The 13594-nt window shown below is 36.7% G+C and overlaps 1 protein-coding gene across 4 annotated transcripts in view; it reads right to left on the minus strand.

The window, feature by feature from the left end:
* Myo61F (unconventional myosin 61F) overlaps nt 1-13594 on the minus strand; it is a 748935-nt gene that overhangs the window by 93302 nt on the left and 642039 nt on the right. For all 4 annotated transcript variants that reach the window (XR_016546978.1, XM_090374260.1, XM_090374259.1 and 1 more), the window contains exon 25: nt 5555-5638. Coding sequence is in view for 3 of the 4 variants with exons in the window: in XM_090374260.1 (XP_090230386.1) it covers nt 5555-5638 (84 nt within the window). In the remaining variant the exon portion in view is untranslated. The remainder of the gene's footprint in view (nt 1-5554; nt 5639-13594) is intronic.

Below are 13594 nucleotides of genomic sequence, written 5' to 3' on the forward strand. Positions count from 1 at the left end.
ATTCAACATGAGGTTACGCTTCATGAAAGAATCATTGGGCTGGGACTTTTCATTGCTAACAAATGGTTCACAAAGTCTCTGACTGGAAAACAGTAACAGATAGTCCCACGCTCTTAAGAAAAACTTCTTCTGGCATAAATTGATTACAACCACCTAAAATAGATTTCTGTATCATAAAGCAACTGTATTATACCTAACTGTTTATTCATTTTAAATTGGTTGGAGAATGCTAAGTATTTTTTTATTTTTTATTTCCCGTTAATATGATGCAAGGTGAAAGAGCAGAGTTTTAAGTGCAGGTAAAGTATAAAGTGATGTGAGAAACTGGATTATAGAAAAAAGGAGGTTGCTGTTGGTGTGGGTTTTGTTTGGTTACCTGAGAAATCCATAGAAGTTTGGATAACAGATGTAGGACAATACAAATAAAGGAAATTTGGTTTTTTTTTTTTTTTTTTGGCTGATGCTGCATAAGCTTGCTTTCTTGCATCAAATGCCTCTACTAATACTAATGCTAATGCTAATGCTAACATTATACTAACATATCAGTATACTATTTCATAAGACCTGCTTTTTGAGTTTTGCTCCTTGTTATGATAATGCACGTAATTTTTTGTATGGCATTTCAAACAAACATTGTATCCAAAACAGGCCAGCATGCAGTTATTCAATTTTTAACTGCTGAAGTGCAAAACTACAACATATTTGTAACAGAAATGTTTGGAAAATCAAAATATTTAGGAAATGATGACTCTTACCAGCTAAATTTGCCTTTAGCCAGCGGGTGGTTGGTTGGTAGAACAGACTTCCATCCCTTCTGGTGGAGGTTGATAGCCTAAATAAGTTTAAGGCTCAGCTGGACAGGTATTTTGAATGAACAGAGGGGTGAAGTGGGGTTTTTTTTTTTTTTTTTTGGCTGATGCTGCATAAGCTTGCTTTCTTACATCAAATGCCTCTACTAATGCTAATGCTAATGGAAGAGACTGATTAATGACTGTGAAGAATTTCTTTATTCATTTAATTTTTATAACTAATGGGAATATGGGTCTCAAGTTTTGAGCAGCTGATTTACAAATAAATTTCTGGGACAACCCTTCATAAGCTGAGGAGTAATTGATAAATTAGAGAACCAATAGCAATCCCCATATCATGTATAACATTTACACAATTTCAAAAGAGCCAAAATCTGTAAATCAGTTGCTATTTTATACATTTACAGCTATCTAATTTGTTTTTAAAATATCTATAACAGTGATGTTGTTTTCAAAACTATGTTTAAGAATTGCAAACTGATGCTTATTACAATCGATTTTAACCTAATAGAACACAAATCCCTGAATCAGGATACCAAAAGAAAGGCTAAAACTTAAAGAACGAACTAATGTATTTAAGACCCTGCAGCATTTTGTGCTATTTTATAAGATTGACGTAGTTAACACTGATAAAATACAAAAATTTTCAGTATGTATTGAACAAACATACTGCAAAGTTTTAATTCCAACATTAAGGTATTTTTCAAAGCATTCACCTGCAGAAACTCTGTGATTTGAGGCCCCACAAAGATTCCCTCTTTCACAGCACTGATCTTTGGAAATTCCTCACTTTAGTAAAGAATTCCTCTTGCCCATCACTTTCACAAAACTCTTCATTATGCCAAGTTTAATGTGAAAGGGTAATTAGTAATCCGTGAAGGAAAATCTTCATGGATTACTAATGGAATATACTTATACTTCCCTATGAAGTACAAAATATAGTACAAAAGTGGCTTATATGTGCTTCTTTGAGACCAGTTGCATCTGATGTAATGGTCTGCAGTAGAATGACTATTCCATAGGCATAGGAACAACAATATTTTTGAACCTCCCCTTAATGCCCATTAACATAGCAATGACTTTTAGTTTACCACAGATATTCCACTGATGCATTAAATTTCTTTGAGCAATGTCTTCACATTATAGTATATCTCCTTTAGATGAACACAGAGAGAGAGAGAGAGAGAGAGAGAGAGAGAGAGAGAGAGAGAGAGAGAGAGAGAGAGAGAGAGAGAGAGAGAGAGAGAGAGAGATTCTTTAAGTTCCTGCTATGCAAGAAAACAGCTTTTAGACTTTGTGAAGAGTTGATGAATGGGTGCCATTCAAATGTAACATGTAGTCGTGGCAGTTCCCTAAAAACACCATTGATATCACACAATAGTAGGGCAGACTGTTTATTGCAAAGAATGTCAGCAAAATTTTAGTTAAGTTTCTTTTTCTATAATGAGACACTTTGGTATTCTTACTAACCAAGCATTTCTGCTTTAGTCTTGAGGCAAGGATTATGGCTTTAACTTTGGAGAGGGACTGGATCTCTAATGGGGTCATTCAACTCATTTTGGGCAAATAGCTCTGGCTCCAATGTTGCTTCGTTGGGCATATACTCAAGACTGGCTAAACTTCTTATATCTCTGCTAATACCACCTACATTGTATTCCATTTCATCGTATAAAAAATGTAGTCCATGCTATGGAGGTACTGAAATACTATCATGAGAGATTAGCCTTGTCACTGAATCCAGGTTCAGATAAAAACCCTGTGCTCATTTTAAACTGAGAATCCATTACAAGTTCATATTACAAAAGTGGAATTACCATTGTGGTCTTTTGACTACCTCCATATTGTAGGTGAGGAAAATGGTATCGGCTTTTTCTTTTTGCTCAACCAGTCACATAATCCATTCAAAAAAGCAGTACAAATAACGTGGTGCCCATGCCTTATTCGGGCAAGAAGAGGACAACTGAAATATAACTGGTAAATTTTCAAGATATCCATTTTGTAAATTGGATGCTTAAATATCCATTTAAGCATCCAATTCTTATACCATCCAGATTATATCATAATAATATCAGTTTGTCACTCAACATCAAAAACCTTCAAGAAGAAATTTCACTAAAGACAGGGAACAGCTTCCACTAGTCACTCAGCATTAGTTTTTCTTATGCTGAGTGACAATGGAAAGCCGAATTTACAAGTTCTTTCCAGCCTTTACTAAATCCCCCCCCATCTCTCTCTCTCTCTCTCTCTCTCTCTCTCTCTCTCTCTCTCTCTCTCTGAGTTTCTTTTGACCCACTTCCATGTTCAAAACGTTGTTGAATCCAGAGGTAGCCACACCCTTTATGATCAGACTGTTGGTGTCCATTTACAGCAATATCAGCTCACATTCTCATCTATAAATCAACAGAAAATACTAGGCAAAATGCTAAGCATCACATGAAGACCTATAATAACTTCTTTCATTAGTTATTATTCAGTCTATAATAACTTCTTTTCCTACGACTTTCATCCAGAAACCAGCAATGGCAGCTAGTTTTGGGTTCATTTCAGAGAAATTTAGTGTAAAAAGTGTGGAATCCTAACCCTTAAATACAGAGATTACTTCTCTGTGAGATAGTGATTTTTTTAAAATTCATTCTTTATTGAAATTTTATTTTGAATTTGTTTATTGAAAATTAAATCCTTCCTAGTATCTTTAAAGTAAACTGTGCTACATTATTTCTTGTTTATACTCTGGCACGACCACCAGGTCAGTGGAGTTTACAGTAAATCAATCAGTACAAATGTTAATCATATTTAGCAGTCATGGGTTGGAATCCCGGTCCACTCAAAGAGCATGTACTATTACACTCTTGCTACTGATCACTCGGCTACATCAGGCCTATTTCTAATTACTTGTGTTGTTGCTACATGAGTGTCAGCCATACATCAGTTTGCTTTGTTGTTTGTCAGATGAATCGCTGGATTTTAAAAGATTTTGTACTTTTTGTTAAATCTGTTTTCTCAGAGCTTGTCAGTGTTTAATCAACAGGGAAAATGAATTATTGACCAGGATCATCTAACTGTAATACAATACATCCAGGTAATCTCAACCAGAAAACCCAATAAAGGCAATATTATCCCAACTGCAGCTGAAATGTGTGCAGGAACTGGCACCAGCCCCATAAATTTCATCTCATTTTATTCATTTAATTTTATGAAAAAAATGCAATTTTTTAAAAATAAAATCATAACAGATTGTCTTTACTATTTCCAAAAAAACACAATTTTTTGCTGATATTTTGAATTTATATTAAATAAAAACTGCATTAAAATTTTACATTGTTAATTTAATTTAAATTTCCCTCTGATAATGACTTTCCTACTTTTTTTTTTTTGTAATGACTGCAAATTCTTAAAATTTACATATTTAGTAAATTTTATTCATATACAGGGCGGCCAACCATCCTGATATGGCTGGGATTGTCCAATTTAGAACTTCAAGACCCGCTTCTCGATAATACCATCGTTTGTCCCAATAAGAGAGGAAAAAACTGTAATTTACTAATTTTACATATTTTTAATTAATTCTTATTGTAATCTAATGGATGTGTTAAAAATTAATTCTCATAACAAGAGTAAAATGAGAAAGTCTAAAGGCATTTTGCTTGTCACTGAGTAATGAAGAAAAGAAAGTGAGTGTTGATAAAAAATGGGTGCAATTTTTCTCAAAATTTCCGGAGGAAAATAATTTGTCTCAAATTGTAAGCTCCATATTAAGCATTCAAATGCTTCATCAGAAAGAGTTTTCAGTTTAATGAACACTGTTTGGTGGAAAGAGAGAAACTGTCTTTTATTAGAAAATTTAGAAGCTGAACTTATGGTGAAATAAAACTATAATATATCCTGTTCAGAATTTAAAAACTTTTTAAAATCTTTGGAAGGAGAAGAAATTAAAACTAGCGAAATCTAAATAAAACTATATAAAGTAAAAGTAGTCTTCCTTATTATTTTTAAAATAACTGTTATAAATAATATTATAGTTTATATAGGACAAATACATATTAATGTATTATAAAAATACATATTAATGTATTATAAAAATGCATTTTATGTATTTAAAAATGTATTTTAATTGTAATTTTATATTTTTATTTTACTTTTTTAAGGAAAAAATGTACTACACATTTCGTTTCAAGTTGTCCTGCTTACCAATTTTCAAAATATGACCACCCTTGTTTATATATTATTTACTATTCAGTAAATTGTCACCTACTAAATAATAAATAAATAATCAATAAGTATTAAATAAAGATGGTTAACTTTTCAAGTTCCAACATGTATTTATAACAAAATATAATAGTGATAAGTTCAGCTAGTCTGTAGAACAAGTCATTGGCGTTAGTGCAAATGCATAAGTCTGTACTTAAGGTTAAGATCCTTGAAATACAAATTTATAAAATCTGTATTTTTCTGGATCTTTAATTAAACTTTATTATGCGACTAAGTTTCTTTTGTTATTTCAGTTTTTTTTCAATGCTGATAAAAATACAGAGATATGAGTATTAAAGTTTCAGTTTTCATCTTCATTACATGTAGGTGACATTAATCCCACAACTATCACGGCCCACTACAAAACTGATAGTGAGAATAAACATTACAAACTGCAAGATTAGTTACAGAATACATCACAAATATACTGAAGTGAAGTATGAATTCTACTAAATATATAATATCTATTGTTGCAATAAAAAAAAAACAGCATTCACCTGGAATTTCTTTTCTGGACTAATTGTTTTAACATATTTTCGTACCAGCCATGTCCTATGAATACTATGTAACAGTCCTGAAGCCTAACAGAATAAAAATAAAAATGAATCGGTAGGTAGATTCTTTACTCAGATTTAAAAATTTGGGAAAACTTATATTAACACACGTTTATCTGTGTGGGAGAGGGAATATTTAGAACACTTCTGCCAAATTTAATATGTTTGTTGGTAATAAATCTTTTGCAAACAAGTTTAGAAACACTTAACAATTTCCAGAATTTGCAGTATATATATATATGTTTTCTTGTGTGGACTCTGAGAAATAGAAACATGTATATACATTTTTCAAGGTCATTCCAAATAATGTATCTGTTTATGTAGAAACTGTCTAGAAATCTTCCACTAAGTACTGCTATCTATTATCTGTATCTTTTAGTAATTGTACAGATGGCAGTAGCAAAAAAATAAATTTTCAAATAAGAGGGGATCACACCTGTGAGCCATTGTTATACAATTCTGGCTTACAAAAGCTGAAAATTCTTTGCAATTCAAATTTCATAAGTTGATGAAACTGAATTGAGTGATACATAAATAGATGTAATAAACAATGTTATATAAAAAAATAAGTAATAATAAGTATTTTGTTTTGTTTTTTTTTTTTACATTTTTTTGTCATTAAAAAAAAATTAAGCTGATTTTTATTTTCGAAATTATGCTACTTAAATATTGGGAAACCAAATAAAATAAGAATAAATTAATATTTAAAAGCATTTATGGGCAAAGTTTTAATTTCTACAAATTTTTAAAATTTTATGATGAAATTTACTGCTTATAGTCCAGACATGTTCAGGGAACACTCACAGAATGGGTTAAAGCAGTTTCTCCAACTGTGGGGTGTCACCCCCCCCCAGGCATGAGATGTCCTCGGGGGGGGGGGGGCAAAACGTTTACATAATTTTAGTAAGATTGGTTCAAATAAGAAAAAATGTGTACTGAATTTGCAGTTTCTGAAAGATTCATTTACCGTGACTCAGGAAATAAAACGGCAAAGCATGTCCACCTCTATTTTGTAATGGTTAAGGTGCTGGATTCTAAGACCTGAGATCACTGGATCAAATCCTGGCAGAGGCAAAACGCTAATTATTGTGAATAATAATAATAATTTAAAGAAAAGTGGAAGGGAAAAAAACATCTGGAAAGTCACTTCATTGGATCCACCTCACCCAAGAGCAAAGTGACAGCCGAGGCAGAGAGTGGTGCCATCTGGAATAACTCCCATAACTACCACCTACCACTGGATGTCAATGCTAAACAGGTCCAGCTATGGAGAAATGTTGATCAAGCTGCACTGGATGTGGATCAGAACAAAGTCACTTGCATTCAGGCCTTAGGCAGAGAGGTTGGTTTGAAAAGCCAGAGACAGTCTTCCACAGACAACAGTGGAGTGAGTGGCACTATCTCCCATATGGCTACTACTACTGAAGGGCAAGACCATCCAGCCCAAATAAATGGAAGTGCTTCCTGTGCAACACTGCACTAGTGACCACCCATGTGGGAAGAAGAAGCCAACTGCATGGAGCATCAATATGAATACATTCATCATGCAAGCATACTATGAATTAACTAAGCTAGAGATAGCCATGACGGTACAGGAAACTACACACCAAGTGGATGGAATGATTCTCAACTGTTCAGTTCACTGAACAGTGAATAACAGACCAGATATTGACCATCATGAACCCCAACCTTGGAAAAAAATCAGAGGGAGAAGACAGAGAGTGGTAATCAATGGAAACTGCTCTGCATGGACTAATGTTATTAGTGGAAACCCTCGGGGTTCAGTATTGGGTCTATTGTTGTTTTCTGTATTTATAAATGATATTGATGATGATATATCAAGCTTAATGTCCAAGTTTTTAGATGATATGAAGGTTGGCAGGGTTGTTAAGGGCACTAATGACAGTACACTGCTGCAACAGAATCTAGAAAAGTTGAACAGATGGGCTGAGAGGTGGCAAATGAAGTTTAACATCGACAAATGTAAAGTACTACATATGGGAAGCAGCAATCCCAGAGTGACATATCAACTCTGTGGTACTACACTGACAGTGGTAGAGAATGAAAAGAATCTGGGGGTAATTGTGCAGGCAGATATGAAGTTTTCTGAGCAGTGCAGATGGTCTGCAAGAGTAGCTCATAGTGTCTTGTCAATGATATACAGGAATTTTTCTAGCAGGGATAAGGAGGTGATTATCCCCTTATATAAGGCAATGGTCAGGCCAGGCCACACCTTGAGTATGTATACAGGTCTGGAGGCCTCATTTTAAGAAGGATGTGGAGCTGTTGGAACGAGTACAGAGAAGGGCAACAAGATTAGTGAATGGAACAAAGGGTTGCTCTTACGAAGAAAGGCTTAAATTTTGCAAATTACAGTGTCTGGAGACTAGGCACCTGCGAGGTGATCTGATTGAAGTGTATAAGGCCTTGAATGGTTTGAGCATGCTCAATGCTGGCGGAATTCTTCCTCTTGCTCAGAATAATCATTTGAGAGGGCATAAATTCAAATTGAGGAAAGACAGATGTAGGATAGATGTGCGAAAGTTTACCTTTAGCCAGCGGGTGCTTGGTTGGTGGAACAGACTTCCATCCTTTGTTGTGGAAGTTGATAGCCTAAATAAATTTAAGGCTGAGCTGTACAGGTACTTGGAATGAACGGAGGGTGAAATGGGAGTGTGTGTTTTTTTTTGGCTGATGCTGCATAAGTTTGCTTTCTTGCATCATATACCTCTACTAATGCTAATGCTAATCCCAGTGTCTCTGACTCAAAGAATCACCTACCTGAAGGCTAAGGAGAAAGACACCACAAATGCAGCAAAGTACAGGCCAATCACCTGTCTCCCAACAATGTATAAGATCCCGAACTGCTACATAACTAAGCAGATATCAGACCACTTGGAGAGCCATAACATCATGGCTGAGCAGTAGAAGGGATATAAGCAGATGAATAGAGAATGCAAGGAGCAATTGACCATTGACGCTGCAGTTATGGAGCCTACAAGAAGTGTCGCAATCTGTACATGGCCTACAAACTACAAGGCCTTCAACTCCATGCCCCATAGCTGGTTGATAGAGACAGTGAAAATCTAGAGTAAACCCGACGATGACATATTTCCTAGAAATACCCATGGCAAAATGGAGACCCACCATTAAGGTCAACAACATCATAATCAGACCCAACACACATCAGAAGAGGAATCTTCCAGGGAGATGCCCTGAACACACTATTGTCTAGCACTCAACCCACTGTCCACCATGCTCAATAACAGCAAGTATAGATATACCCTAAAAGAAGGGAGGAAGAACCTGTACACACTCTCTCACATGTTGTACATGACATCTCACATGGATGACATCAAATTCTATGCCACAACCAAGAATCAACTCCAACTGCTACTCTGAATCACTGAAGAGTTCAGCACTGACAGGATGCAATTTGGCCTAGACAAAGGCAAGACCAATGGATTGTGTCAAGGGCATCCAAGTTGGAAGAAACTACCACCTGAAAATTGGTAAAGAGATTGAAGCCATGACAGAGAGAGAGAGAGAAACATACAAATATCTGGGGATGATGCAGGCTTACCCATTAGAACAGTTTAGTCTCACTTTCCCTAATCTCCGAAGCACTAATGGTCACTTGCCCTAATCGCACATGCCGTAATGAATGCTTGCCATATGGGCTGTTTATTTCATTTCAGTCAAGCAATTTGGAAGAAAGTACAACATTTAGGATTACAGTTGTCATACATCGAGGAACAAATTGTCAGAAAGTTAGTGAAGTAAACAGTGGGATTGGCATTTGTTTCTTTAGATGAACTAGAGGAAGCTTGGGAATGAATCATTTGAGAACATTCACTGCCAGAACATCCTTCATATGAAAAATGTGAAGAGCTTATAAAATACTTTGAAAAAAATTAGATTGGACCCACTGCTCGCTTTCCACCATCATTGTGGAATCATCATGCTAATTTTGGTCCTTGGATAGTAAATCATGTGGAAAGATGGCATTATGCCTTAAATAAATCTGTGGGACACCATCATGTTAATATATGGATGATGATTACCCATTTAAAAAAACAACAAGCTAACTTTAAGAGAATACTATGATTAGTAAATGTTGGAAATCTTCCACCTCGCAAAAACCGTAAATAAGAAGGCATTAATAAGAAATTAATGAAATTAAGAGCAGATAGACAAAACGGGGACATTGATTTACACACTTTTGTATAAGCAGTTAGCTACTTTCTTCCACTAAATGATTAGTATAATTTAAACTTTAATAATTTGTATTTGTATTCTAAGCTGGTGTTTATTTCTTTATTTGATATCAAAACATTTATACATAAAGAAAAATAAAATATTTGTTAACTAAACAATAATTTTTATTTTGATGTTATTTTTGTTTTTTTTTCTTTCTTTCATTATGTTTTTGAAACTCATTTTTATATTTTTATTGCTCTGAAAAAATAGAATGCGATTACATACATACATACAATATAAATGTGATTAGGGCAAGTGGGACATAGAGCATATACTTTTAGGGCAGAGGGAATTAGAGCTTAAGCTATTAGGGCATATGAATTAGGGAAAGTGGGATAATGCCATTAGAACACAAGAAAATCAAGGCCCACCTCACTGAGAAATATCATCAGAGAATGAGAAGCTTGATAAAAATCAAAGCTGAATGGTGGGAACATGGTCACAGCCATAAAAATTTATGCTGTCTCAGTACTAACATACTCCTTCAGGATCACAGACTGGAACAACACAGAGCAGGGAGATTATGAGATTAACCAGGATAATGATGACCAAGAGGCGCCAAAGTCAGCCATCGAGAGATTGGTTATAGCCGGTAAAAAAAAAGGAGGGAATTGACTGACCTCATTGAACAAGAGAAGAAGCTGATTAAGAACTTGCATGATTGCTTCCAAGAAACCGCACACAACATTCAACCTCACAAAGACAGAAGAAACAAAGAAAGATGGGTGAAGAAGGCACTCCATGGCCCACAGGCTCCATGGACTACACAGATAAGATGGCCTCCAATGCTAGGTTCTGAATAAAAGGCTCTTCCCCGAGACTGAAGGATTCATGCTTACCATCCAAGACCAGGAAATACGTCACCAAAAACCCCGGGAGTAACAGATGACACATGTTGACCATTTCACCTGTCCCCAGAAACAATCCAGTACATCACTAGGTGCTGTGTGCTGGATTGTTTCTGGGGGCCATCACTAGGTGATCCTCACCTAGTTAGAATACACTCACAGATATGGCGCCTCCGTAGCCAGGTGGGAAGGAGCAGCAGTGCGTAGCACACGCTTCTTGATTAGACCGGGGTTCGAGCCCGTCACCACCAAATACGGAGGATGCGGAAAGGTCATTCAGGGAATGACCACCGCATATCCCCGAGCAATATGGCCTTAGTTGCTAATGCTCCTAAAAACCAAATAACAACAACAACAACAACTCACAGATATGACCAAGTGGCCAGGATAATACATCAGAAGCTGGAGCAAAAATAACAGTTGATCAAAGAAAGTTTATTGTATTACAAGTACAAGCCTCAGGCCATACTAGAGACCTTTACTCACAGACTATAGTGGAACAGTGCCATCATAATAAACAAGATGATCCTGCACAACAGACAAGACATAACCCTCATTGACAAGAAGGAAATGGCTACCTACCTGATCAACATAGCAGTACCCAACACCAGCAACCTCCAGAAAATTTACAAGGAAAAGATCAGTAAGTACTCAGACCTAAGACAGGAAGGCAAAGATATGTGACATATGGAACAAGCAATGACCATCCCGACCTTCATGTCAACCACTGGCATAGTGCCAAAGAGCCTCCATAAGAAGCCATCAGCAATAGTCCTCCCAGAGAACACTTATGTGAACACTCCAGTAAGCCATGATCCTGGACACCTGGAGGATAGTAAGAAAATTCCTCGACCAATAATTACTATTACTATTATTGTTATGTTGGGTGGTTGGTTATGTCCAACCAACTACCCAATGCACTTGGTACCAGTATCCGTCACAGGGCAGAAAAATCCCATAAAAAAGAGAAAAGGTTTTTTATAATAATAATATATACCGTGCTGCTGTAGCAACCAGTAGGATCAATGGAACAGAAATGAGAGACCAGCAAAATAAATGAAAAAACAAGGAACTACCAGTTTGGGAAAGGCTTTCAGCAGAAGAAAGAAAAATTACAAGTCAAGATAGGCCAACTGACCCAGTATCAACGGGGTAATAGGAGTAAGAAATTGACTAGAAAAAATCCTCAAAAGAGAGACAGAGAGAGAGAGAGTGTATCCACAGAAAACAAGAGACCAAAAATCAGAGAATAGGAGAATACTTAAAAAACACTAAAGCAGAACCTCATTGCATTCAGCAAGAGACTATGCTAATACAAAGAGAGCTTTCAGAAGAAAATAAAGAACAGTCTTCAATGCAAACCAAAAAGCCTTCTACAGAAGTATGGGACAGATGGCAACCAACGAGTCCTAGGTGTTTTTTTTTTTTTTTTTGTTAGTTGTTGGCACGTCAGCTTCTGTGGCCATATTGTGCCTCCCAAGGTTTTTGCATTTTCTACTCTGATCCAAGCCTGAGGTGGGATTCAAACCCGCGACCTTTGGGTTACCAGGCAGGCACTTTACCCACCCGGCTAGCTCGGTTGGGAGTTCTAGGTCATTGTATGGAGCAGTGTAGTAAGACTTAACAGCAAAGTCCCCTAGATAGAACTAGAATGGAAGAAAACCAGGCCATACAGGCAATGACACAATGGGAGATTCTGGAATAAGAAGTACAACAGTCGATCAGGAAGTCCCACAACTGGTGAACCCCAGGAATAGATAATGTCCACAACTACTGGTACAAGAAACTCACTTGCACAAACAAGCTCCTAGCAGAGCAGTTCACCTGGATGATATGTCACCTAGAGACAATCCCAGAGTTTCTTACTCAAGGAATCATATATCTGAAGGCTAAAGACCAAGATACAAGAAACCTGCGAAATACAGGCCAATCACTCGTCTTCCAACGATTTACAAGATACTGACCAGCTGCAGAACTAAGAAGATACCAGACCACTTAGAGAGCCAGAACTTCATGGATGAACAGCCAGCAGAAAGGATGGAAGCAGATGAGCAAAGGATGCAAGGAGCAATTAACCATTGATGCCACAGTTATAGAGCAAGCCTGCAAGACGGGTTGAAACCTGTACACTGATTACATTGTTTCCCTCAAAGTCTTCGATTCCATGCCTCATAACTGCCTAATAGAGATGCTGAATATCTACAAAGTCAATCCAACAGTGACAAACTTCCTAGAAGCAACCATGGTGAAATGGAGTACCACCATCAAGGTTGAGAACACCACAACCAGACCGATCCCAACAGAAGAGGAAGCATTCAGGGCCCATTGCTCTGAGCCCATTGTTGTTCTATCTAGCACTCAGCCTGCTATCCACCATGCTCAACAACAACAAGTATGGATATAACCTCACAGAAGGAAGGAAAAACCTGTACATTCTCTCGCACCTGATGTACATGGATGACATCAAGCTCTATGTGGCAACATAGAAGTAACTCTGGCAACTACTCTGGACCACCAAAGAATTCAGCAATGAAATCAGGATGAAATTTGGTCTAGACAAATGCAAGAGACACGGATTACATCACAGAAAATTAGTCAGCCAAAACTGCCAGCTAGAGACTGGTAAAGAGGTCGAAGCCATGCTGGGGGGGGGGGCCTACAAATACCTGGGGATGATGCAGTCTCAGCAGTTACAGCCAAAAGAGATCAAGACCTGCCAGGTCTTGATCTCTTTTGTTGAAAAATTCGTTGAAAAATACTATCAGACACTTAGAAGCCTGCTCAAAGCAAAGCTGAATGGAGGGAACAGTAAAAATCATAAACACCTATGTAGTCCCAGTGTTAACATACTCCTTTGGATCATAGATGGACTAAC

This window comes from Mastigoproctus giganteus, chromosome 5, assembly GCF_048544385.1.
Source record: "Mastigoproctus giganteus isolate SK-2022 chromosome 5, ASM4854438v1, whole genome shotgun sequence".
NCBI classification, from domain to species: Eukaryota; Metazoa; Arthropoda; class Arachnida; order Uropygi; family Thelyphonidae; genus Mastigoproctus; species Mastigoproctus giganteus.